The sequence below is a fragment of the Mustela nigripes genome, chromosome 13 (assembly GCF_022355385.1).
Source record: "Mustela nigripes isolate SB6536 chromosome 13, MUSNIG.SB6536, whole genome shotgun sequence".
Classification (NCBI taxonomy): domain Eukaryota; kingdom Metazoa; phylum Chordata; class Mammalia; order Carnivora; family Mustelidae; genus Mustela; species Mustela nigripes.
Genome location: NC_081569.1, coordinates 17005851 through 17033360, shown reverse-complemented (window position 1 = coordinate 17033360; position 27510 = coordinate 17005851). Strand labels below are relative to the sequence as shown.

At 52.9% G+C, this 27510-nt stretch overlaps 1 protein-coding gene across 1 annotated transcript; it reads right to left on the bottom strand.

Moving 5' to 3' along the window:
* Positions 1-535: 535 nt before the first annotated feature.
* Positions 536-27510, bottom strand: SYNM (synemin). Its single transcript, XM_059371654.1, has 5 exons — positions 26614-27510; positions 19831-19955; positions 9518-9585; positions 4353-6802; positions 536-3479 (listed from the first exon to the last, which is right to left on the bottom strand). Exons 1-5 carry the CDS (start codon positions 27421-27423, stop codon positions 3141-3143), a joined length of 3792 nt encoding a protein of 1263 aa, XP_059227637.1. The 5' UTR covers positions 27424-27510; the 3' UTR covers positions 536-3140.

Sequence of the window (27510 nt, the reverse complement as noted above, 5' to 3'; positions counted from 1 at the left end):
AAACATCTCTTGTCCATTAAATGTGTTAACTTCAGCAGGAGAGGAAGACTATAGATATTTGTGGTCTTCGTGGTAAAAAGTTATACACAGGTAAGTGTATCTAAAAACTCTTCTGTGTCTCAAACAGTTGCAAGTTTTTCAAGCATCTAAGAAACAGCCATGATTTACTAACCTCTCCAGTCTACACTGGGTTCACTGGGTGAACCAACCATGCTGGTGTGCCTCGGGCTGTCCTGGTTTTAGCACTGAATGTCCTATGTCCTGGGAGACACCTCCATCCCAGGCAACAGTGGGATGGTGGTCACCCTACGGCACTAGCCTTCCAGGCTGGGACGACCACATTCTTACCACAGACTGTCCGTCTGTATTTGGATACAAGCCATCTGGGTTTTGCTCTGTCTGCCATGCTTTCTAGTTCTGTGTGAACAATGCCAAGTTCTAATTCAGGTAAGGGACTGGACCTTCTCAGACAGAGTCTCCCCAGTGAATCTGTACCACTACTTAAAAAAAAAAAAAAAAAAAACTACCATGCATGTAAACACATATATTTTAATTCAAGTTTACATAGAAACCACAAAAATAGCTACTAGAAAACATTCATTCTCTCCAGGAACAAGGTGGGGTTTGTTTTTTCCCTCCAATTTTTATTTTTATACATTCTTGTGACATCTCCCTCTGTAGGGAACAGAAGCTTAGAAAGATCAGCTTTTTCGATGATTCCATCCTCAATATACATCCAAAACCATACAATATCGCAACCGCCCGCGGGAGGGTGAAAAGCACTCTCTTAATACTGTTCTGTGTCCACAACGGTAAATACTGGTTCTGTCCCTCCCCCAGAGCTGATTTCTGTTGCCTCCAGAGCAACTGGTTTTAAAGGACCCGGAGCTGTGGGGCTGATATGCACAGCGTGGAGGCCTGCCCTGCTCTCGGGAGTCTGCATCCGCGAGCCCTCCCGGCAGATGCGCGTTCTAACATGGAGATATAAATGAAGGCCTCGGATATTTTCCAAATAGAGGCGGGTCGTGATAGGAATCATTTGTCCTCGTTAGTACGCATTTACCAGATCACAAGGCGGGGGAGGGCCATCAAACTAAGCCCACTCTGACTCACAGAAGAGACTCTCCCCATTTTCAGTCTGTATGGACATCAAACCCATAGGCTGTCCCTTTGACCAACAAATCAAGGTGATTTCTATACCTTTCTACTTCTACAGACACCATCACCTACTACTGCTAACAAAATCAGCCCGTCTCTGTACTAGAAATAAGGAGCCTCTGTTTGCAAAGCTGTCGCCTCTGGACCAGTTTGTGACAGGTACTAGCTCATCTGGCCGACAGTAACGGTTCAAATGGGCAAGTCAACTTTGTCTACCCCCGTATTCGGTGTTTGTCAGATCATCCTGAAAGCGTTGCTGTCTCCTACCTCCACTTATTAAGAAAATACGCTCTCCCTGGACTGTCGGCTGTTGCCATTTCTGGGGGCTGAGGAGATGGAGGTCTTGGGGGCCACAGAGCCACACTGTGTGACACCCCCCCCGCCAACTCCTCGTACCATAACCACCACCCCCATCACCATAACCCACTTGAGGCTGCTGTCACTTCGAATCGTTATTCCTCAGCTCACTACCCACAGTTCTAGCTTCTGTGTTAGAGGAAATACAGCTTCAACTTGATATGCCAGGAACAAGCTTGGATTAAAATAATGCTATGCTGTGAGAGATACTATCTTTGCGTGAGGCCAGACCTTTGCAGATGGAAGCCTTAAAAGTAATGCCCTTATGTAAAATAAAAGCACCCTCCCTCTAGTATCTTAAACTCTGCGATATAGACTTGAAGGTCGGCATCCTATGGCCCGGGGTGGGTAGGGCCTTTGCCTTCCTCCAGGGGCCCCTCCTGGATGCTTCAGTGCCGGACAGCCAGATGGAGGCCCAGCTCCTTCCCCCCAAACATCATCTTCTCTTCAACGTTAGTATTCTCTCCCCTGAGCAAACGACCCCAATGGTAACGATTTCTGTTAAAAGCTCAAAAACTTCCTCGAGGTCAGTGCTTGTTCTCCATCCCCCAGGCTCTGAGTTCACAAAGACCTCGGATCTTTCCACAGTGGGCTCAAAGGGCTTGTTTGGGGGGCACCATCCACTCTGTGCTCCCGGGGTCACTGCATGACCATATGGGAAGCCAAGTTCTTGTCCGAGAATCAATGGTCTCTTTATGGTGTTTGGGATCTGCCTCCCACCAGGGAAATTCAATGTGTAGGTGCTTAGGGCTAAGGTGCAGAGAAGCTCCAGAACTTGGGTTGTAACAAAAAAGGCTATTTAGACCATGTACTACTTAACCACCTAGTGCTGCAAGAAAGTACCCGAAGCTAGTTCCAAGGATCATTTACCCTGCACACTCAGGCCCAATGCAGGGTTCTGGGACCTGTGCAAACATAGCAGGTATATTAGGGACTTGAAATACCACATTAGGCTGAGGCCATCCTCTCCATAAATAAAACACTATATATGTTTTTTTTATAAAGCTCTGCATATAGAAAGCAATTCATTCATGTCTTAAAGTGATTTTAACTTTTTCCTAAAGATAAAAATCATTTAGAGCCTTTTTTTTTTTTTCCTTAATGGAAGCAAGCTACTTCCTTCCTAGGATTTCTTTTCGAGAAGACTTAGAAAAATGCATACATTTTTTCTTTCCGATGCTAGTCTTATTACTTCATATGAGCACATGCAAATAAGATTGACTCGTAAATATATTACTTGGATTTTGTCACCGTATAGGCATCTGACCTATGGATAGTTAATTATGATTTTATACAGACGTGAGGCATTTCTGTGACCAGGAGCAGAACTGGTAGAAACTGCCTCTAGGAGTGGAGAGAAAACTCCAGGAAAAGGAACTTTGAAGACTAAAATGATAAAAAATATTTCTGTCAAAGTTCCAACTCAAAAATAAAATTCCAACGCCTTTTAAGGCGTGAATTAATTTGAAACCTTTACAGATGACAATGTAAATTGACATCGCCCGGAGCACTCTGGCGAAAGAAAAAGGGGGCGTCTTCATAAAGAGTGAGCCTCCCTCCTTCTAATTAGTAAAGGCCTCTGTGTGTTGCCATGTTACCAAACACCACTGAAAAGGAAATATTGATCAAAACCAGTGTCCCTCACTGTCCTCCTCCTGATCGTCTAGATAGAGGAGGGCCACTTTCTTTTCATCCGAAATCACCGACCTCTGGTCTACCATCCTCTGTAGCTGCACCGTTTTGTCAAACTCAGCCTGCTCCTTGCCCTTTTCCCCGGGGACTTGGTGTCCGTCCCCAGCAGAGCCCTGAAAGCTCCCGTCAGCCACCCAGGCCTTCCCGCTGCCCCCAACTCTCCAGGCACCAGGGTCAGGGGTGCCATGTGCGGATGCTTCTGTCCCCACGGGGAAGATGACTGTGGTCTCTCGTGTCCAGCGGGGGGTCACTTCTATGTTACTCACGTCCACCTGAAAGGGAAACGGGGTGTCTTTGGGCCCCAGCGCCACCCGCCTTAGCACTCTGTGGCTGTCTGCTAATTTGCCTTGCTCGGGGGAGCCCACTGAGCCAGCAGGTGCAAGGGTTTCAGACACGGGTCCTTGGAAGACCACTGTTTGTGGAGGTTCTGTATGCTGTGGGACCCAGCCCAGTGTACCTGCTAACGCCCCAGGCCTCTTCTGCCCCTAATGCGTCTCCCACACTGGCATCCTGAGGCAACGGGGAACCAGGCCTTGGGAGGCATCCTCTCTGGTCACCAGGATCTCACCATGCACAGAGTACCTATGGGCAGCCTGGCTCCCGTCTACCGAGCCTTGTCTGTGGGCACTGCTGTGCCATTTGCTAAGTGCTCTGGGCAGGGGGACGATCTGCTCAGCGGCTGGGTGTCCCCGAGACCTGATTTTGACCTGCCCAATGCATCTGCCTTTCCCTGACCAAGCTTCTGTGACACCCAACCCCCTTTTGTCTGAGGGCTGTGACCTAGATTTGCTCACGGAACCCCCTTCTAGGGCCAACCCGAAGGGGCCTTACGGAAGTCTGGGGATCCGCAGAGTCTCAGTTTGAAGATAATCACTGCCCTTCCCCACCCTTAGAAATGGGGCCTGAAAAATAACTTCCCTTTCAGCATGAGACTGTTTGGAGCCAAACACACTGTGCCTCTCTGTGTCTATGGAAAGCTCCATGGGGCCAGACTCTCCTGTGCACACCCCCTCGCCCAACTCCTGAGGCAGGGACAGATCCTGGAGGAAGACTTGACTTTGATGAGGACCCAGGGTGAGATGCCTCCAAGATCAGGTGGTGCCGGCCGAGCTGGCTGCCTGACTTAGGTCACCTTCTCCACTTACCTCCACCACCTGTGCCGTGGGTCCCTCGTGGGAGACGTGCTCAGTTCTCCAGATGCCTGCGGGGCCTACCTGAACGCGCCTCACAGACCGGCTCACATCCTCGAGCACGTGTGACTGGGCGAAGGCCCTCGGGCTGGTGACTTCCACGGTGGCCGACACGGGCCCCTGGGACGTGACCGGCTCTGTGCTGGGGGAGGCCCGGCCGGCCTCGTCCTCCTCACCGTGGGGGCGGTACAGCTCCTGCGTGGCCCAGCGCCTGAAGCGGAGGCCGGCCCCCGGGGCCTCCGCCGCGCTCTCCCTGTCTGGGCTCCCGGGGCCCGGGCTGTGCTGCCTGGCCAGACTGTCTTGTACCACCGACTCCACAACCTTCTCGATCTCCCCGGCTTCATCTTTGCTCAGCTCCTCCAGATCCAACTGATTGGCGTCCACGGTTTTTGAGAGGTTCACTTCGGCAACCAAGGTCACGGCCCTCCCGCCAGAGGTATGCACTTTCTTGACGTCGACGGACATGTTCCCGGGCCCACCCTGACCCTCTCTGGTGAGGGCCGACAGCTCTTCCTTCACGCGCTCTGGAAGGTTCTCCTCCAGCTGCCCGATCACTTCCACCAGCTGGTGTCGGGGCTCCTTGAAGGCCCCCTTGATGGACATATGGATCTCATGTGGTATCTTAATCTCCTTCTCGATGACTGTGGGTTCAGCATGGAATTCACCACTTCTAGTTTGTTCTTTCCAGTGACTAGGACCCGCGTCCTCCTCCGGTGGAGCTTCCCAGATGTCTGGTGGTTTCACAACTGTCTCTCCCGACCCATCTTCCCTCTTGGTTCTTCTCCGAGACCCGGGCACAATCTCATCTTGCCAAGAATACCGGATGGTGGACTCTTCTTCAATGTGGATCTGCCCATACACGGAGCCCTCGTCCCTGTCCTGCCCCCCAGGGTGCTCATCAGGCGTAGACACAAAGTAACTCTGCTCTCCCCCTTCCGAGTCGCCCGCCTCCGTGACTTCTTCGACGTGGGTTACACTCTCATGGGGCCACCTGGTCTTCTTACGCTGGTTTCCTGAGAACGTGACGTCTGCTCCTCTGTAACCTTCTTCCTCCTCAACAAGCCCCTTGGAGCCCGGAGACACATCGTCCACCTCCTCCACTTCGAACGGGGTGGAAAACTCCTCTGCCTTCCCGCCACTGATGTAGCTCACGGGCTCCTCGACGATCTCCACGTTGACGACCCTCGCCCTGCCCTCTCTTCCTTTCAGACCTAGGTTGACGATGTCTCCGACCATCTTCCCGGCCGCCTTTCCCTTCGGGTCCACCTCCTGAATGTCCTTGCTCAGGAGGTAGTCCAGGCCGGCTTCGTCTGACACATCGACCTCCTCCGTCAGTCTCGACTCCACGACGATCTCGGTCTTTGTTTTCCCGTCACCGGGAAGCTCTTTCCTGTCCACGTAAGTGACCTTTGTGTCTGGAAAAGCATCAGCAGACGCCTCCGCCTCTGGAGACTGGGTGAATTGCTTCAGGATGCTGGACACGATGTGTTCTGCCACGGTTTCGGTCGTGGACTCGCCCTTCGGCGAGCTGGCGGTGTCGCCGGGGCCCAGCCTGAACCGGGCCTCCCGGGTTTCCACGCCTCTCCCGGTACCGTCACGAGTGTCCTCCCGTGGGGGCGTCTGGAAAGCTTTTGGGGCCACCTGTGGCGAGCTCTCGCGGGAGACTCCTAGACTGATGGGTACCTCTCTCTCTCTCACGCTTTTCTCCTGCGCCGACTCCCTCCCTCTCCCCTTTTCCCTCAGTTGCTGGCTTTCTCTCATTCTTGCTTCTTTATCTAACTTTGTCAGCTCTTCCCACCTTAGGTTTCTCTCCTCTGAAGCCCTCTCTTTGGAATCAAACATCTTCTCTTCCCACTTTTTCTGGACGGTTCCTGGCCTGTTTCTGTCTTGTTCCTTCGTGGCGTCACCTTCTGTCTTTGTCACAGCGATGGTCCTCTCACTCGACCAAGTGCTTTGGAAAGAACCTGTGGACACGTCACCCCGGGGTTCACGGTAGGACTTGGAGGCCACAGCAGACTCTCGGGCCGCACGGGCGGAGGTGTCCTGTGGAACCGGGGTTCTCGGCCTCTCAGGGAATGTTTTCACCGGAGCTTCAGTATTTCTTAAAAGACTGTGTGTTGAAGAGAAAGTTCTGAAGTTGGTTGGACTCTTGGAGATTTTCTCATGTGAGCTGGAAGTTTTTTCGTAAGTTGTTTCCTGCTGGGTGGTGGTCCGGGAAGAATATTCTGAACCCAGGAGGCCTCTTCTGGCTGCACTCCCAATGGTGGGCTGTGCCAGCAGGTGAGGGCGCCACGTCGGGCTGTGGCTGAAGTTGGCTGCGGGTGCTTTCTGCCTTGCAAACCGATTCCTCTCGTTTTCCCTGTGTAACACCGAGCTGGCGTATCGATAGGACGTGCTCCTGAGCTCTGCAGAAAAGGACAGGGATCGTTACGTTCTTTCATCTCAAACCCCATAGCGCCATCATAAAAGCGTACGGTCACGGCAAAACGGGCGTTCTGAATGAGAGACTGTCGGTCCCCAAATCATTTCTTCTGCTGGTTTTAAAAATCCTGTTACAATAAAACACAGCGCGACACGTGCTTCAAACCAACACCTTTCTCCGGTTACCGGTCTGAAAACGTCATGAATCTTCACACACGTATCAAAGGCGTGATCGCAGAGCACGGTACATGCAGCAGAGAGGCCCGGGGTGCCTGTTTCCAGGACTGAAATGTCACAATGTCATGGTAATTTGGAAACATTCATTTTGACTTTGTTGACCTAAGTTTCTGAGACACGTTTCAGCGGATTAGAGCTTTAGTGCAGGATTACTAAGGACCAGCCAGCATTGTCCCTCCACCATCCCATGGGTTCTTATTTGCCGTTGGTTTCCACGTTGGGCCAACAAGTCCTGCAGAATTTAACTCTTTCGAAGGCTCCCTGACTTCTACTTTTACCCTTCTATTTTTACAAACTTTTCATCTTGATAGGGAGAAAGAGCCTGAAGCCGACCAGGCACCAGCACTATGGTCTGTTTTAATATCAGAATCCTAGGTGTGGGAGGCCAACCGCGGGGCTCCCTGCCTGGCTTGGGGTCACCCACAGAGGGTGCTACCCTGGGCGTGTCCAAACTCCACCACTAGGGGACCCGTTCCTCAGAGTGGCAGCTGGTAGTTCGGAGGTGCCCGGAGAGCGCCCCCTGGTGCCTGCCACATCCCATCTGGCTGAGCCAGGGAAAGCCGACTCCCCCAGCTTGGTGTCCCTGTCATGGCAGCCAAGGGCAGGGGCCCCTGGAGGACAGATCCCAGGACACAGGAGAGAAGCCAGGCCAGGACATTTTCTATGAAGATTCCTCCTTTCAAATCAACATACTAATCCTGAACAGAGATGCTCCAGAAGATGAACCCCTAGAAAAGCACAGGAAGCATCTGGTTTTTAATTAAGGTCCACGGAGAAATATGGAAGATGACAGACTGGCTTCAGGTTTTATCACCTTGTGGGCAAGTGGCCAGGATTATTCTAGACCATATTACAGGAGAAACATAAGCGTCTCCATAAGCACTGAGAAATTCCTATGTAGGAACACATCTGTACGTGTACTCAGTGAATAGTTAATGGGTATGTATATCATACAGGACAGAGAATGATCTGGAAGCTCAAAGCTTCATGAAAGATGTCATCGCCTGTCCTCTTTCTTCTAACCCTCCTTGCTTTTGGCATAATCTGTAACGGCCAGACTAAGTTTAGTTTACAAATACTGTCTCTGTATCCTTTAAAAAGCTTGACAAAACAATCAAGGAATGAAACAGAGGCTCCCTGGAGCCCTCCTGCTGAGCTCTTCCTAGACCGGTGACCACAGCTCAGCAGAGATCCATCAAGCCCTAGCCCTAAACTGTTGGTCCCCCCCCCCCCCAGTCTGGCCCTACCCCTTTTCTCCTCTCTCCCAGCTAAGTGAAGACTTATGTACCCTCAAGTACAAAATGTAGCTAAGTAAACCTTGAAATCGGGTGAACAGTATCTTTGGCTTTTGTCAACCTTACTGGCAAAATCAGAAGGCAAACTTGTTGGATGCTGTCTACGACCAAATCCAAACCAGTCACAGATACCTGGAACCAAAACCGTGGTTCTCAACCCAGTGACCTTTGAAAGCTGTGAAGCGCCTAAGAGGGCTGCAAATTTTGAAAAATAAAGATGGAGAGTGTTTTTTGTTTGTTTGTTTGTTTAAATCTGCCATCTATCCAGATTGGCAGTTAACCAAATGTTCTTTGGATTCAAGTACCAAAAACGTGCATTCCCAAAGTGCCACGATTTTGAATATGGTAACAGTCAGGGAGACTGAAACCCTGGTGAGTTAGCCGGAGACTGAGCGTACTGTACGTAATTCAATCTGTCCTTCCTCGGCCAGAAAGCCCTTTAAGTTCCATAGGGTATTAAAAGCTTTTTTTTCTCTTTTTCCTAAAGTCATTCTACAGGTTCTTAGGGTCCTTCTAACGGACGCTACCCTGTTCTGTGGGTTCTGCGGCTACCAGGAATATGAGCTTTATTCTGCAGCCTCCAGCCTCCATCAAGACGGACCTCAGGGCTCCCAAGAACACTTGCGGCATACACCAACCTGACCTGCCTAGGCCGACCCAGGGCAATACAAATGGTGTAACCGTTCCCACCTCTGCCTCTCGTGGGGGAGCAAGTTCCAGAATGTTGACTCCATGCTTCACAGAGTCACACCTCCCTATACTTGTGTTAAAGCTGTAAGTCTTCCGTGTGTAAAGGGCACAGGGCGGTCCCTCCAAAGGGTGGGATACACAAGCGCCCGCCCAGCATCTCCCCCCCTTCCCCCCCTCGTCTCCACCAGCCCCTTCGCCTCCCTCCCCTACTGGCCAGAGGAATCAATGAGTTTCCTAAGTGTTTTCCCACACATTCCCGTTTACATTCTTACTTAAACCACAAGACCCATTAAATAAAATCTATTTGGTACTTGACAGAGGGATGAATAACGTTCACCTGAAAAAAAAAAAAAAATCCTGTCTAACCCCAGTTCTTCCAGGCAAATGATGCTTTCCAATTTAACCATTTAACAGAATGAAACTGTTCAGACGGAAAATGTCCCAAAATTAAATAATTGGCTTTTCTTCTATTTTTACCTTGTGGTATGTTTTCAATGCGCTCAGTCAAGATTATCTCTGGATTGCTCTCACCTTCCAGTAAGGCTCTGTAAAAATAATTTAAAAAAAAAAAAAAAACAACAAAACTCATCAGGAAACAGAAGAGTGAGATGTGCTGCTATAAGTCACGGTACGTAGTACTTGGCCAGTGACCACAGTGCCACAGTGCCTTGTGTTTTAGGACTCGTGTCTGAAGATACAGCACCGGAGGGGCGCAAAGCCCGCTGGCAGTCCTGGCTGGACAGAGCGATGAAAAGAACAAGTGGTGAGGGCTACGGAAGTTTTGGAGAGGCAAGCCCTTCTGGAAAACCCTTCTAAGCCCAGGATGGGGGGAAGGAGGAGGTAGACTGGTGAGGACCAAGGAGGGTCTGTCTGGCGGTCAGCGGTCTGTCTGGCTCATCTGGGAAGCAGGGAGGGGCCCACACATGGCAGGTCACCCCAGGCCAATTACAACCCCCCACTGGGGTCCTCCTGGAGTCCCAGGTTGGGGGGCTGACTAGGAGCAGAGCAAGGATGCCATCTGTTTGTAAATAAGGCAGCAGAGGGCATGTGTGGTTTTCATGCTGGGTTCTCTGGGGACATCTTGGAGCTCTGGGGAAGGAGAGAAATGGAAAGCAGTCAGGCAGACAAGGAAAAGGCAGAGTGGTAGACCCCCACCAGCACCACTCCAAGGAGCCTTGGGGCACCCACAGAAGCATCCCCTTATCTCCTTTAACAAAACAGCAAAGAGCACTTGACTGGGTGAGCCCTTCGGCCTCATCTAGAAGTCTGAAACTGCAGACTCCCCCTGAAGCTGTCATTCCCATGCACAACCGAGAGCCCCGGGGACAGAGTGCAGGGGCCGGCGGGCTGGGACAGCTCAGCCCCGGTCAGCAGCGGAGGCCCGTCACACGGAGAGACCCCTAGGACGCCGGCTGCTGCGGGCACAACAGTTGTTCGGTCGCTAGAGCAACGTGGGAAGTCGTCACTACCTTCGGTTCCAAGGAGTACACCACATATGGCAAAGGGCAGCCAGAAGCAGGACCCACTCGGAAATAGCGGTAACCATGGAGAGCTGGGCACTGAGACAGGGCAGGGCCGCCAGAGCCAAGCGGGGACTCGGCGGTTCGGGCAAACCAGTGCCAAGTTCCATTCCCGCTGATTCAGACGCGGGGATTCCCGCGAGGGCGAGGACCCCACAGGCAGGTAGAGAGCAGCCAGGGAGGGCCCGCCCCGCGGGGAAAAGCCAAGAGTGGGACTCCACTCGAGGGGTCCATGGGTGGGCCCACCACGGAAGCGGGGGGCTGAGGTGCACACAGGTGGACGTTCTGGAAGACTAGGGGCAGGGGCTTTATACAGCCCCAGCCCTTCCAGTTGGCGCCAAAGCCAGGAAACCCGACACCAACACATTAATCCCACACCCTCCTGACCCAGCGTTTTAGGTTCCAGGAACACAAATAGCCTCCATTGCCGAGAAAATTCTGCCGTCTGTGCATAATAAGGGGAAGGTGAGGGGAGCAGTCGGACTCTAAGGGTCTGCGCCGGAGGCTGAGGGCCGGAGAGGCGACTGGCCACAGCGCTGGGGGCGGGGCTTGGTAGGAAGGCCAAGTTCCACTTGAGGTCTTCCCTCCGCCTGCTGGGCGGGAAGCTTGGGGATCACAGGGCTTCTGCCTCCTCCAGCTGCCCCGGCCAGGACACAAACACCTGTGACGAGACCAGGTCAGCAGAGAACTCAGTGACAGGGCAGGGCAGGGGGCTGGGGGCCCTAGCTTCCCTCATCTCTCAAAGAGGAATGCTTTTGCTCCTCTTTCAGGGGAAATCCAAACCACCATCCAGTTTCAACGGAGTCCAGGACCCTGACCAGGACACGCTGGTTACCTGGGAGTGGCCGCCAGTCTCTCCCACCCCAGCATATGTGAGGTCATGTGCTGGTCACCAGGCCTGGCTAAGACTGGACACCTAGCATGGCTCGGACCCTCCCCTCGGCCATCCCAGAAGCACTTCTAGCAGCCCCCACGCAGAGCCAATGATAAGCATCCGGCTCTGGGGTTAGAGGACTGCCAGGCAGGGACAGCATCTTGGCTAAAGGCACCCAGCTCCTTCCCCAGGATGGAGAGTCTACTGGGACCCTGGCAGCCTGGGCACCCCTGCCAAGCCCAGGACAATGGCATTGTGTACAAACTTTCAAAAGAACAAATCCTGTGGCCGGACCCCCTGGACTATATTAACACAAGCACATTCAACATCTTTTGGTGACTTGCATCCAAACACCCCTCCGGGGCTCTTCAGAGCCTATGAAACTTCTCCTGGACAGGAGCCCAGTCCTACTGTGCAGGGCTGGCTCCTAGAGGGCAAGGGCGTGGGTCTCCTTCCCCACCCCAGCACCTGGCACACGGCCTTCTGGGCACCGTCGAGGCACCCGTCGTTTAATTCACACCTTAATTAGCAGACGCCTCTCATGCCACACATGACATCCTGCCCTCCACCAGGACTAAGAGGACAGAGGCACAGACGAAATCGCTCAGGAGATGCCAGAAATTTCCTCAAAAGCTCCAAAGGGCACATTTTTAAGGAACAGACTCATGCAACTTTAAGAAAAGGGTAGAGCATTCCCTGGTTATTTTGAGAGCACTGGCGGAAAACGGCCTCCAAGCCGTGGTGACTGTGTGAAATGCCAACCCCCTGAATCACGAGCTATTAGGGAACGTTTCATACAGCCCGACAGCTTGGCGGCCTCTGAAGCAGGATAAGCAAACACGTGTGGGAAAACCAAGTCCCCGGCCTCATTAAGGTGTCCAAGACTGCTCCATAGTGCGTAAGTGAGCTATAATGTGGCCTCTGGCCAGGCTCCAGGCCCTAATAGACCCCACTGGTCATCTGAGCGGAGCCCAGGGTAGGCTGGGGCTCTCTGTCCAGGATAGATTATCCTAATGGAATTTCAGGGCGTGTTTGCTGTTATTCTGCCCTGGGGGCACAAGGCACGCCCTGTCCCCGAGAAATGTGGACAAAAGAGGGACAGTTGGAGGATGTTTCCAGAAGGCAGGTCAGTGCAGCCAAATGGGATGGATCACAAAGTGCTTCCTGGACAACCACAGGTGGGGAGTGGTGGGAGGAAAAGGGAATGGGAGCTGGGAGAAGCCTCAGAACGGCCTCCCCAGCCTCCCAGCTCTCGCGAGGGTGGGGAACCCCCTGCCACCTTGACTGGAGCAGGGCTGGGTACAGAAGGGGGAAGCAGGGAGAGAGGACAAGCATCGCCATCTGAATTGGAAAGGTCCTGCCCCACACCACAGGCAGATAATGGGAGATAATACCGAGGCCATGCTGCTTCTGGTCCTTCCTCTGTGCTCAGCTCTAAACCACATATCCAAATGCATCCATCAGTTCTAGAGACTGAAAAAAAAAATAAATCAAATGATAGACAGACCTAGATTACTAATAAAACAGAGAAAAGCAGCACTGGGAGTGGTTGATGGAGAAACTTCCCGAGTGAGGAAGTTTGCCTGGTTCCAAATCCCGCGCCTGCTGCTTCCTAGTACTGAGACCTTGGGCAAGTCACTTAAACCCTCTGTGCCTCAGTTTCCTCACTGCTGAAATAGGCAGCATTCACAGGTGTGTGGTGGTGGCTCTTCTAGAAAGTTCTCGCAACAAAGGCTGTCACGGAATAGGGGCTCAATCAATGGTCACAGTCATCGTGATCATCATCTTCTACGGACCTGAGAAGAAAGCGGACTTTCAGTTGAGGAGAAGAGATGATGGAAAACCTAAAATCCTGGTGGACAGAGAGCAACTCGTTTCTGCAGTGATGTGGGGAGAGCTAACAGCCACGTGTATGGGTTACTCCTCTCAGCCGCCTCTCCTCGAAACTACGAGATTTTATTAATTTCAAGCATTTTGCCTAATAACCAGCTAAGTCTCCGTGTTAACACACACATGGTTCTAAGTTTTCAAGAGAGCGGGACTTAATTTAACAAAACAAAATGGAGTTCTCCAAGCACTGGAGAAATTCCAAAGAACCATTTTCCTTCGAACAGGTGCATGAGAGGGGGTAGGTGAGCCCCTTCTCATTAGTCATTATTTCATTATTCATTCATTATTATTACACAATAACACAGGGGCCGGAAATATCATTACAACAGGTAAATTGCCAGCAGTAAGCATCATCTCTACTGCTTTATGAGCGATCCAGATCGAGATGGAGTATGTATTTCCTCCAGTTGAAACACTGTTTCTTCTCCCGGCCAGTGTAAGAGAAAACAGGAAGCGCCTACGTCCCTGCTGTACAGACACACAAAGACCGGGTGTTTTGACATCGTTGTGTCCGACCTAACCTTTTATTTATTTTTATAGATTTTTACTTATTTATTTATTTTCCAGAGAGAGACACACACACACAGTGAGAGAGGAAACACAAGCAGAGGGAGAGGGAGAAGCAGGCTTCCTGCAGAGGGAGCCCGACATGGGGCTGGATTCCAGGACTCTGGAATCAGGACCCTAGCCAAAGGCAGATGCTTAACAACTGAGCCACCCAGGCGCCCCCTGACCTAACCTTTTAAAAGGACTGTGCCCGAAAGCGCCCAGGCAGCAAATCTTTGCATTCCATTTTCATATCTGGCCAGCCAAGACTCCCTTCAGTATTTTTCTTTTGAAAAATGGTCTGGCTCTGCTTTCCATTCTTTCAGGTGACATTTAGAAAACCTCTTATGTATGTGAGCCCCAAAACCTTAAAAAAAAAAAAAAAAGGCTCTCTTAAATTTTGAGGGAGAAGGCCTATCTGTCCCCCATTCTGAAAGCCAGGACGGGCCTCTTACGTACTCGGTTTTCAGAGCCCGCAGTTTTGTGGGTTTGGGACTCGGTTTATTCCTGGGGGAGCAGCTGCTTCATGGAGAGGGCTGGCCTCTGGTGGTCTGGTCTGCCAGAGCATGTGAGAAGTGGCCATCTTCTCCCAGGGTTCCAGCCGGGAGCTGCCCAGTCTGTTCCCAGCCATTCTCCCAGCCAGGCTCCAGGCCCTTGGTCAGCCTTCGCGGAGGCTCCCTTGGCCTGACCACCCTGTCAGCTCCTTTCACCTGAATCTCCAGTGACTGTAGGGACCCCTGAGGCTTCCCTTTACCCAGTCCTCCTGCGTGCCAGCGGCCAGCGGCGAGCAGCCTCCCCCCTGCCCCCCGCCCTCCTACCGCCACAGAAAATCCACCTCAGTGGCCTCCTGTCCCAGGCCTCTGCCTCCCTCACCCGCCTCGCACTCTCCTTCCTCCCCGTGTTTTCCGATCGGACTCCCCCACCTGGAGCTCCTTCCCGAGTCTCTCCCTGCCCATCCACTTCTCAATGCTTATTTTCCCAACCCTTCGAGGCCAACTCAAATCTCACCTCTTTTGAAAATCTCTTCCTGCCAACCTCGGCTGGAAGCTCTCAGTCTCGCCTCTGAACTGTCTTTATCTGACCCAGTAAACGGTCTGTAGGACCTGAGTGGACCGGTCCCTCCCCACGTGCACCCCTGACTCCCCAACAGCCCCTTGTCCTGCACGTCTGTTCAAATCCCCACCATCCTTCAGGACCCCGATCAAGCTCACCTCCCTCCTGAAGCCTTCCCAGATTCTCACAACTCCCTTCTCCCCCCCAGAAATCTGGTACTCGTGTGTCTTACAAGGCATTGTTTCTAATGGTGTGCGGTGGGGAGGGACTTAGGTCCATGTGGTCTTGTCCACAGCACCTGACCCTCAATGCCAACCCCCACTCTGTTCTGTAGGTTTGTGGGCTCCTCTGAGCTGGTGTGGCGCCCTGCCCGCCAGCATCCCTGGAGCAGCCAGAGAGCACAGGCCCTGCTTACAGAACACGGCCTCACAACCGTGGCTCTTGCCCATTCTTCAAACACAGCCCTTCAGGCCAGGCCCCCAAAAGCACGCCTGCCCCAGAAGCCCAAATGCCTGGCAGTGGCCACAGATGCCACACTAGCTCAGTCCTTGGGTTCTCACCCAGACGGCCCCTCTGCCTGATAGTGCTCCCCGACGTGATCTTCTAGAAGCCCGCACTACAGGCCTCGCCCACCATCCCCCGCCACGGCTCCCTGCACACCACTCGGCCTGCCCATCATTCACCTGCCTCTAGGCCACTGTGAAACCGGCTCAGTGCCTTCGGGATGCTCCTGCGCTGCTCTGGTGAGAGTGGGGGACACCTTAAGTCACCGGGGATCTTGTCAGGAGCTTGGCTTTGACCAGAGGGTCTGGAATGGGCCTGAGAGTCTGCATTTCCCACCAGCTTGGGAAGCCAGACGATGCCAATGCTGTCAGTCCATGGCCCCTGGAGCGGCGAGGGCCCGCAGCCGTGGTTCTCTACCCTGGCCGCGCTGGACAAAGCCTGGGCCCTTCCCGTGCCAAGCAGAACGGAATATTCAGGAATGGGCCCAGGGGACGATGCTTTAGCAGGTTCACCAGCAGACCCCCAGGTACAGATGAGGCTGGGAACCACACTCCCCTCAGTGCTCGGCGGCTGGTGTAATAAACACTCATGCCCCAGGAGGCCTTGTGACTATGTATGTGGTGCACAAGCCCCTCTAGCCCCACGTAACTTCACTGGGGACAAGCGGATGGGCAAGCCCTGGCCCCTGGTGGGGGGCCCATCTTCTCCTGTACTCCCCCTGGTGCCTCGGCCATCAGGTTACCACCCGTTGTCCCCTGTAGTGCGGGAGGAGAGGGCTCGTTCTCACACTCACCTGCCGAACAAGGCACCAGTGTCTTCCCGGGTCAGTGACTGGCCTACTAGGTTTGAGGATGTCCTCCAGCCTTAGACACTGGGGTTCACTTTGTTCGAATTTTGTTATTTTACTGAATTGCGTCTTTACTTGCAAACCCTATGTCTACATTTAGTTATAAATGACACTATTCTGTTATCAGTGTTTCTTATTCACTGGGAAGGCCAACCGGAAAGGGCCCATATCTGGGTTCGGGAATGTGTGTGACACTTGAGAACTGGCCCCAGCAGAGCTGACAAGTCCCAGCTGTACAGGTCTGGGCTTCCAGCTCGCAGGCTCCTCAGCCGCTTGGCTTCTAGGTGAGATGCTAAGTCAACACACCGACATCAACTCCGCAGCCACGGGGGATGGGCCACTGCAGGGAAAACCTGGGGCAAATCCACCCGATCTCGGTCAGGAGCGGGAAGCTGTGCCAGCCACACCGTTAGCCATCCACCATCAGCCACCCTTGACCCCTCTGGACAGGGCTGGTGAGGAGTCACACTGCACGGGGCCCTGGGCCGTGGTCCCCAAGAGGCTGACGGTCCCTGCTGCCCTCCCTGGGGGAGGTGTGGAAGAAAGGTGAACTCCCTCAAAGACAAGGGTTATAAAGATCAAGCAGGCACCTGTGAAGGGTTCAGAAGAACAAAAGGGCACTGACACAAATACGCATGTTCATCCCTGTTCTCAGAATTGGGGCAGCAGGACAAAATATAGGAAGAGTCACATAAGAGATGCCAAGGGCTTCTCTGCAGGACACAAGGCAGTGACAAAAATGCTAGGCGCTCGGCTCGTACAAAGAAATGGGTTATGTTCCACTGCCCGTATATCTTTTCGGTCTGTGGGCATCTCCCAGATGCCCTGAGCACTGGGAGGCAGGGAGGCAGGCAGCCGTTCTGAACCCTGGGCTTGGGATGAGGGCCGGGCTCCTCATTTCCCCTGTACAAACTTGGACGTCAGAAAGACAGACAGTGAAATCAATCACCCTCTTCCCTGAAAGTACTGTGGCCTTCTAAATTCCGAGGAGGAAGCCAAGTCAATCCCTAATTGGGTTAGAGCAATGCCAGAAACAGACAGAGGCCATAAACTCTGTCTCCGCCGACAATCGGGCTGCCGACGTGAGCACAAAGGCTCCCCGTCAATGCCCTTGAAAAAAGCTCCCTGTCGATGCCCTTGAAAAAAGCTAGGTTGTGAACAACTACCAAAAAGTCGGGTGCTAGATGCTCGGGCAAGACGCCGACAGGCCCTCTGACTTCTCTGACAGAGAACGAGGGGCAGGACAGAGCAAGGAAAGAAAGGGCTCGAATCCCAGAAGGACAAAGCACAAGATGAAAGTCTCCAAATCCAACCTACGGAACTATTATGACAAGGAAGATCCAACTGCCTCTGTACAGAAAAGAGTCACGCGACGTTGATGTCACCTAACACAGGCACAGCTGTGGGTCTGCTGGGATAACCCCACATTTGCTCTAGGACAGTGCCAGTTTGGGGCACCTCCCACCCCAGAGTCACTCCATGTAGCTCACAGGACAGTGGGCCCTTCTAAGTTCCAGAGTACTTTTTCCCCCGACCAAGGACAGGGACAGGCACATCGCCCAGTGGAGCCAGATTGCAGGGCCCAGGAGTTTAGCTGAGATGGATGAGCAAAGAGTCCCTTCCGCTGACCAGGGGGGCAAGACCAGAAGGACAGAGCCAGGAGCTGGCTGGAGCCCATCCTGCCACAGTGTGGGCAGAGCTGAGAAGCTAAGAAGGGAGAGCCCAGGGAAAGCAGCAGGGACAGTCACTGTTGACCACACCCAGACCTACTGTGCCTGCAACTAGGGACTTTTTCCATCAAGCGGGGAATAAATGCCTTTGTTGGCTTGAGGCAGTCTGTGAAGGGCTTCAGTCAGTCCTGATTAATACTTCCTTCCCCACCAAATGAAGCCTGTTTTGAAGTTTTCCTTATTAGTAATTCGGATCACCTGACCCAGCTTGATTTAATTTTGTGATTTTCCATCCCATGAGATTTCCAAGGAGACTGTGAGAGATGGCCCTTGAGAAGGACGGGCTGTCTGGGCCTCCTCTGCCCTCTCTCTGTGTCCTGAGCCCCCTCCCCTCCGCAGGATGCAGCCACATCACAGCGCTCAGCCCCCAGTGGCTTGCCTACCTCTCTGACCAGCTGGGGCTCTTCCAAGAGCTGCTGTATCCTAGGCAGGCCTTGCCCCTTGCATCGGGCTGAGGCCAAGGACTGCCCTGACAGTCAGAAGGGCCCTGGTGGCAGGCTGACTAAGGCAAGTCTTCCAGACAATGCACGGTGGGGCTAGCCCAGGGCTGCAAGGCGGACTACCTGCACACCCCAGCCAGACATGCTCTCTTAACCCAGGCCACTTGGCTGTTAGGAGAGCAAAGTCATGATCAGGCAGCCCACAGGGAGTGCTGAAATGTGCCTGGGCTCTGTCCAGGCTCTGCCTCCCACCAAGGGAGTGGACCTTAATCCCTTCTTAGCCTCTCCAGGTTTTAATGCCCCCCATTTGTTAGCAGTGATGACGTCAGAGGATGGCATTTACCACTGCATCTTCTCACTCGCGGAGAGGCAGGCTTTCCAGAGCTCAGTCCCAGCCACGGCTGATTCATGCTCTGATGTCCCCTGGGAATGAAGGGGGCATTGTGTCCACTTCATATGACTTGGTGGGTAAGGCACAGATCTCTCACCAGTCTGGGTCCCTGGTCTCCAGGCCCCCCCTGCCCTCACCTGCAAAAGGGGCGAGTGGTTTCCACCCACCAGAGACAGTACTGCGGGCAGTGAGCAGCCGCAAAGCACTTGCGCTGTGTCCCACAGGCAGTAAAGGCTCGAGAATGTTAGTGGCTGGTACTGTCCTTCCAAGTGGGAAACCTGGGTATCTCAAAAGTCCTTCTGCTGTAAGTGCCTGAGATCTGCCCCCTTCACCAGTCCTCACTGAGCATGGAATCTGCAGGAAACACAGGACATCACCCCAACCGACCTCTTACCCCCCGGGGGCAGGAAGGGGAGAGCCAAGGAGAAGCATCGCTTTCCAGACTGTGTTCTCCGCCCAGCCCCCATCTGTCCCCTTTGAGGGCTTTGAGACTGTTTCTTCCAGAATGCTCACCCCCAATTCAAGTCATCATTTTAAGAAAGCCGGCTGCCTAGAGGACCACACTCATCTTCCAGGAGAAGAGCAGTGCCTTGAGGCCAAACCCATGGGGAGTTGAGTCAGAGCCCTGGGATTTGAAGCCACAGTGTGATGGGCACTTGGAAGTAGACTTTTTGGGTCTGAGTCCTCCACTTTCTAGCTCCCTCACTTCTCCCCCTATAAATGCTGTACCTAATTCCTAGGATCCAAGGAGTTGACAGGTGTGAGCCTCTTGCCTCGTGCCCAGGACACACACACCCCAGGCAAGGGCACGAGTTCTATGAGCCCCATCAGGGGGAGGGAGGAGGCATCTGCTTGGCGGTCTAAGTGTGGCACCCATCCTCCTCCCATTTTGGCCCAGTACTCGCCTGGCCATGCCAGGGGTCTGCTGTCTGATCATCACGTGGCCCCAGGGACTCCAGAGGCTATGGGGGATTTCACCCAAGCAGCATCCTTACCGGTACGTGGCCACCTCCAGGCTGAGGCCGGTCTTCACCTGCACGAGCTCCTGGTAGTCCCGCAGCCGGTCAGCCATGGCCAAGGTGAGGGCTGCCTTCTCATCCTCCAGGCAGGCTATCACTCTCTAAAGAGAACAAAGGGCTTTTAGATGGGAGGGCTTGAGTTCTCCTGAGTCAAACTGAAGGTACCAACAGATCAGGATGCAAAAAGGAAAAAAAAAAGTCTCTAGGCTTATGAAAGACGCAGTCATTCTAAGGGTGATCTTAAATACAGTTTGTCTTCCCCATGGAAGTTTTTTTTTAAAGAAATGAAATCTTGCCATTTGCGACGACGTGGATGGAACTAGAGCGTATCATGCTCAGCGAAATAAGTCAATCGGAGAAAGACAATTATCATATGATCTCCCTGATATGAGGAAGTGGAGATTCAATGTGGGGGGTTTGGGGGGCAGGAAAAGAATAAATGAAACAAGATGGGATCAGGAGGGAGACAAACCATAAGAGACTCTTAATGTCACAAAACAAACTGAGGGGGGGTCAGCGGGGAGGGCGATAGGGAGAGGGGGGTGGGGGTATGGACATTGGGGAGGGTATGTGCTATGGTGAGTGCCGTGAAATGTGTAAGCCCGACGATTCACACACCTGTACCCCTGGGGCTAATAATACATTATATGTTTATTAAAAAATTTTAAAAATGTTTAAAAAGTAGTTTTTTTAAATTATTATTATTACATAGGGGTGATTTTGACAGGGGACTGACTGCTCTGTTCCCACTCTCTAGTGAGAACGAATGCTTAGAAGTTCCTGAAAGCATCTTTGTCTTTCCAACATTACCCGGCTGCTTAGGAAAGTCAACACCGCCAATCGGTCTAAGGGGATCCTCTTCAAAGAGAGCCCAGACCACAACACGGGGCTTTCACAGTATCTGAAACGGAAGCCCCACCAATTTGAAACACAATTTCCCCCCAGACACATAATTTCCCCCAACACTAAGCAGGTTCTCCCACCGAGCTCTTTGTTTCACCCAGAAAAGCTGCCCTGGTGAGACAGAAGATCCTCAGGGCATAAATATCAACGTGGACCCGGATGTGACTCTTTCTTGACTGTGCTCAGAAGACATCACTAATGAGCTCTCCCTCCCACAGTGCTCCTATCATGCTCACAGCCCTTAGGGCACGTCCACTCACACCTGGCTAATTACATCTACCCCTCTGTCCCTCCCACCAGCTGGGAGACACTGCAGGGCATGGCCGGCTCTCTTGCGCATCCCCCACCTCTAGAAAAGCGCTCATCCCCTACAAGTCACCCTGTACACAATCAGTGAACTGCACTTGAAATGATCACAATAATGCGTGTTGCCTCCTTAAAAACATGCTATTTTAAATCGACACTGTCTTTGAGCTTGTAAACACAGCGGCTTCGTCTGTACCATTTTACGGTTTCGTTTCGACACTTCGGAGTTGCTCTGGGGAATAATTAACTGAGCAAATATTTAAACACTGAAATGAGTCCATATTCTTTAACTTCTGGTTGGTAATGGAAAACAGCCTTATTTCTGAAGACAGTTAACTAAACTGGCTACATTTTTAGACATTGATCTTTGGGGAATTCAAAAAAGACAGTCGGGAGAGGGGATCTGTTTCTACTCCCCTTTGTAATCCCTCCAGCAAAGGCACCAGGTGATATGCTGAAGGTCCGCAGTAAAAATGTAAGATCAGCAAAAACCGACAAATTAAGATCTCACGCTGGATCCACTACTTTAAACGATGCATGATCGGCATGTAAATAATCCTACCTCCCTGAGAGTTCTGTACCCGCTAATGATTGTTGCTAGGTTCTCTTTGTGTACATAAAGCACACTAAAAACCAAAACTGAAAGCATTTAGGTTTGAAAGCTGAGGAGTTGATTTAAGAACCTCTAGCTAGTATCCCAGGGTAGATCTACATTAATATTCTCCAAAACTGGCATGTAAGTAGATAGTGAGGCTTGCCTAAAGCAGACCATTCCAGTCTTGACTAAAGTGACAGGGCTGCCAAAATTTAGCCGTGATATTTAAACATTCTTCTGCCAAGTTTTGGTGTTAAAACCCTACACCCCCCCCCCCATTTTAGAGGGAGTATAATCCCAGGTCTAAGATTAGAGTGTAAGACATGCTGTAAACATCCCAATATTACACCTTTTCACTGCAGGAGATGAAACCTGAATATCAAAACTTGGAAATCAGTACTGATCTTTTTCTTTAAAGAGAACTTCAATTATTGTTAAACTGTTAAGTTATCACAAACACTAGGTTCTCTATCCATGAACATCCTGAGGAGGTCAGAATCCCCCCGCCATGCGAAACCACAGGTAGGCACAAAGATTCTCTCTCTTCCCAGAGGGCACAGAATAGATCTGCACCTCCACAAAACAGGAGGGGGGGCACAGAAACCCAAACTGTGTTGTAGTTAAAATAAGTATAGTTCCAACCACATTTCCGTGTGATTCAACTCTCCCAAAACTGTCAAAGGAAAATGACTTGGCTTTTGGAAGCGGGAACGTAAATAAGACCTTTTGGCGCCAGTCTCCATAGAGACTGTAACCGATCCTGCTGGTTGAAGCAAGCTTCGGCGTGGCATTGACTTTGCCAGAAGTTTTCGAACCAGAGGCGCTGGAGCAGGACACCCAGCACTGCTGATTCTAACCAAGCAAGAGCAGTCCCCCACCTAACGGTATAAAAGCTGGGGAGAGAGGTCACCTTTTTGAGTTGCTATTTCGGGAACTTCCGGATGGCATCACGGGTGATGATGCAATGGAGGTCCGTACCAGGGACAGCGTGCTGCTGGGCAGGTCCGAAGAAAACTCCTTCTCCTCCCCCAGCGGGAGCTGCTCTCAGCTGAGCTAGTCCCACGGACAAAACAGGAAGAGCCTGCGAATGTCACGGTCACTCAGAATCCTGACTGGTGGAGCTCGAGTGAATTTAGATACTGGGACGACCTCCCTGACACATCAAAACTAAATGCATTTGGAATAACGAGCGTTAATAGAAGGCTACATTTTTTAAAAATTTTATTTGTTTTTAGCTCTAGTCCAGATAATATGCTCAACTCCAGACTCGGGAGGGTATCTCTCAGTACGAGGCTGACATCTAAGAGGCATCTCAGAGTGAACTCTGATCTCCCACCCAAATGGGCCACATCTCCTGCTCCCAACCCCCTTCAGCAACGAGCACTCCTTCCTCCACACCCCCAGTGGTTCAGGCAACAAGTTCTAGAGTCGACTAGATGTCCCCCCTCTCTTCCACTGCCTCCAACCCACCTGCAGGCCTTGCTGGGCTTTGACCTCAGAGAACAGCTTCCTCTCAGCTCCTCGTGGCTGCCCCTGGTCCAAACCTCCAGCACCTCCTGCCTTGATTAGTACAGAGGTCCCCTAAAGAGTTCTCCCTGCTCCCAACTCTTGTCCCACACAAGCCCCAGAGCAAGGACATTCAGATATAGCCGGTCACCATTCACCTCTCCTCAGTATCACCCATGCTGCTCAGAGCCAAAGCCCAAGTCCTCGTAGAGGCCACTCCCCCCCCCCCCCCCCCCGCCTGGCCACACCCACCTCCAGGACACCCTGCACTGTTTCCACCTCAAGACCTTCAAAGACGAGGGACTTTCTTCTCTATTTTGTTTCGTTCAGGCTATATCCCAGGCACTCAAGACCCAGGCTCTGCCCACGACGTGCTCTGTCGTGGTCGGATGAACGAATGAACCCAGCGTGGGCACCCTGGGAGCCGTTTTTATTACCGCTGTTCCACAAATGGGGGAACAGAGACACAACCGGGGGCAGAGCCAGAATTCAGGCCCAGGTGGGGCAGCTAACCCCACCCCCTTCCGGTCAAAAGAAATTTCTCATTTGGTCACGTTTTGGGGATTTGGAAGCCTTTTCTAGTCAGCCTCAAAAGGTTAAGAGCTCAGTCTCATAAGCAAAAATCTCAGCGTTTATAGGGGTAAGGGGGGGCGGAGGGGTGGGGCAGAGGGGTGGAGCCTCAACCAAAAATGTCGAGGTGTGTTTTTTTTTTCCTGAGTTTTTGTCCAAAGCTTCTTCCAATGAGCTGGGAGACAGGGTGAATTACTCAGGCTTTAGGGGATCACAACCGTATACAAAATGCTAGGGGCTTGCATGTCAGTTCAGCAAAATTCTCTCTAGCAGATCTGGGGTGCGGGGCCCAATACACAGGCCTTCTTCGGGGAAGAACCGCTTTTCCCAGAAAGAGAGCTCCAGCCAGTGTCCGGTTCTCTTGGGCCACAGAAGAGGCCCCAAGGCAGGGAGATAGTGGGCACTGAGTGGGGGAGGGGAGGGTTCCCACTAAACCACAGCGTAGGCAAAAAGTAAATGAATGAAACAGATCTGCCACGAAAACTATACTGACAGCCGGCTGGAAGGATCAGAAAGTGTTTTAAGGTTTCAGACTGATGGGCACCTCTGGGCCAGCCCCTAGGAAGAATAATTACCATTCTTCTATGAAGGCAGAATGCTGGCTTAACATTTCTCTTTGATGGATCAGAGAAGAGAGGAAATGTTGGATCTGGGGTTAGTGGCTCAGACACTGGCACCTGAAGAGAACATACGTGCCTCAGTTTCATCATCTGTGAAATGGGGCTCCTACTGGAATCTACCTCATAAGATCGGGCTGAGGACTAAGAGTGAATAGGTAGATATCAAGGGCCTGGTTCCTGGGGTATCTGGCATGCCAGAAGCACTTGTTAAAAACTCTTAGTAATGAAACATTCACTACAGTAGATTAGTTAAACCGGGTTTTATTGTTTTCAGTCTCCCCAGACCGATCTTCTATAGAATGTGAAAAAAATCGAGGGCTTGGTGTTAAATCACAGATACTCTTTAACAAAATCCCTAGTATTTTTACCCTTAAAAAAAAAAATACTGATGGGGGATGCTTGGGTGGCTCAGTCATTAACATCTGCTCTTCAGCTCAGGTCATGATCCTGGGGCCCTGGGACTGAGCCCTGCATCGGGCTGCTTCTCCCTCTCCCACTCCCGCTGCTTGTATTCTCTCTCTCTCTCTCTAGGTCAGATAAGTAAATAAAATCTTCGGGGAAAAAATGCTAATGGTTTGATGTTGAATCTTAAAGATGCAATTTGAAATTCGCTGGCTTTAAAGCTAACTGGGGAAAGATCTGAGCTATGGATAAGGGCATATTCAGTGCGATGAAACATACAGATTGGAAGTGGAAAAAAAAACAACAACAACAAAGTCCCGTCGACATTCCTTGCTCCCTACTTTTAGGGCAAAGACTCAAATTCCAATGAGAGAGGAATCACCAGACAGACTGCTGAGTCTAGTTACACACACACACACACACACACCCCACCCCAAGATCCCGGAGAAGGCACTTCGCAGGTGGGCCCCTCCCCGATTCAGACATCGTATCCCAAGCAGAAATGAGCCAAGGAGCTCCCACTGCAAGGGAATGGTGAGGAGAATGCTTTTGAAAACTATGAGGCAGAGGCCCAGCAAAACCCACATTCCACAAGATTACATTCCAAACAATTTCATATTGCACTGCTTTATAGGATTTCCCATCTAGACGCCAGCTTTTTGAATACTGAAAACCCAAGGCAGTGCTCAAGACCTAGGAGCAGTCGATAGATATTCGCTGATTCTTTGTGGACACCTGTCACATCCCCACAGTCCTCTGTGTTCCCTTTACTCCTGCATTTAAACACACACACACACACACACAATCCCTCTACCACAAATCTTTAACCCTAAGCTACAAATTATCCCCTTAAAATATTTCTGAATTTTTGTGGGTGTTGTTTTAAACTGTTGTCCTGAAAACTACTGATGGTATGATTTGGGGACATTTTCAATTCTGGCCTCCGGGAGGCAGGACCAGGTCCCATCTTAGTACCCAACTGGGACAATAACCCGCACAGGTGTCACCACCCCCCCCCCCTCAGTGTCCGTTGGGGCTTTGCTTCTCTGAAATAGTAACTGTTTATATCACATCCTGCCACAGGGAGCAGCCCCTTTCCACAACTTTTCCACTACCCAGAGATCTGATGTCTGCTGGGGAGACTTCGAGAAAAACATACCCGAAGGACCTCTTGCCTGCATGAAGGCGGCAGCCCTTCCCAAGAACGCACAAGGCAGGGCTCAGAGAGCCAAACCGGCCGCCTCCTACTGGGAAATCACTCTGGCAAAATAACCGTTTTACGCGATGATTTAAGTTTTCCCCAGGGGTGCCCTACCGCCAAGGGGCTGTCATTTTGAACAGCTGCCGGTCGGGACTTGACATTGCCGAGACACCTCCCAACACAGAGACCTAGCCCAGAAGGAACAGAGCTGTCGCTTCTGAAGTCGTTTCTGGAAGTCAGGGGGCTTCTTGTTGGACTTTTATGTGAATTAGGTCTGCGAAGCACGGGAAGCTGAAAGGGAGCCTAGGGCTGGCTGGGTCCTGGGTCTTTTGTCAGTTTGCACCCGCTCAAGGCAAGATCGAAAGAAACTGACAACCTAACAAGATGACAGGGACGGAATTCTCCACCTGGACCCACCACCCGGCACTAGCTGATCCACAAACCGCGCTCCTCTTCCGACGCAGAGCGAGGGACCCCCCTTCAGCGCTAAGTTGCCAGGGCCGGTCGAACCCCCTCTGGCCTGGCCCCCCACCCGCCGGCGGCGCCACGCCCCGGGCGCATGCGACGGGTCCAGGCAGCCCCGCCGCCCCCCGCCACCCCCCACCACCCTGAACACAGGTAGGGGCCCGGGGTGGGGCCGTCCCCCGCGCACGGACCTGCCGTTCCTCCGCCTGCAGCTCGTACTCCTCCTGCACCCGCCGCAGCTCTTCCTCCAGCAGCGCGCGAAGCTGCCCCAACTCCAGCGCCTCGCGCCGCAGCGCCTCCGCCTCCTGCGCGCACAGCCGCGTCTCCTCCTCGGCCTCGCGCCGGCTCTCCTGGCCGCGCCGCAGCGCCTCCTCCAGCTCGCGCACCTCGTCCTCGTACATCTGCACGGTGTCCCGCCACGACTCGGCCACCAGCAGCGCGTAGCTGTCGTGCACCTCCCGCAGGCGCTGCGGGGGCGCGGCGGGGCCGGTGGCGCGGACCCGGTAGCTCATGGTCAGGCGGGCGGCGCGCGCGCGCAGCTCCCGCACGTCCTGCTCGTGGGCCGCTTCCAGGCCGCGGCGCTCGGCCTGCAGCCGGCCCAGCAGCGCCTCGAGGGCGGCGCGCGCGCCCAGCGCCTCCTGCAGCTCGCGCCGTTGGGCGCCCAGCTCGGCGTCCAGGCGGCCGCGGGCGGCGCGCTCCTCCTCGCCCAGCCGCTGCAGCTCCCACAGCTCGCGCCGCAGCGCATCGCGCTCGCCCTCGGCCAGCGCCGTGGCCCAGCTCAGCTCGTCCAGCTGCTGCCGCAAGCCGCGCGCCTCCTCGGCGAAGCGGGCCTGCCCCTCGGCCCACAGGCCCTCCTGCCCGCGCCGGCCGCGCAGCTCCTCCTCCAGGAGCAAGTTTTCGCGCTCCAGCTCCCGCACCCGGCACACGTAGTCGTAGAGCCGGGCGTTGAGCTCCTGCAGCTCGGCCTTCTCGGGGCCCGTGTGCAGCCGCCAGGACAGCATCTTGCTAGGCGTAGGGGGCTCTGGCGGCCGGCCGGTTCCCTCCTGCCCTGGTCTTGTCCCCTCTTCTGAGCCGCTCCGGCCCCGCCG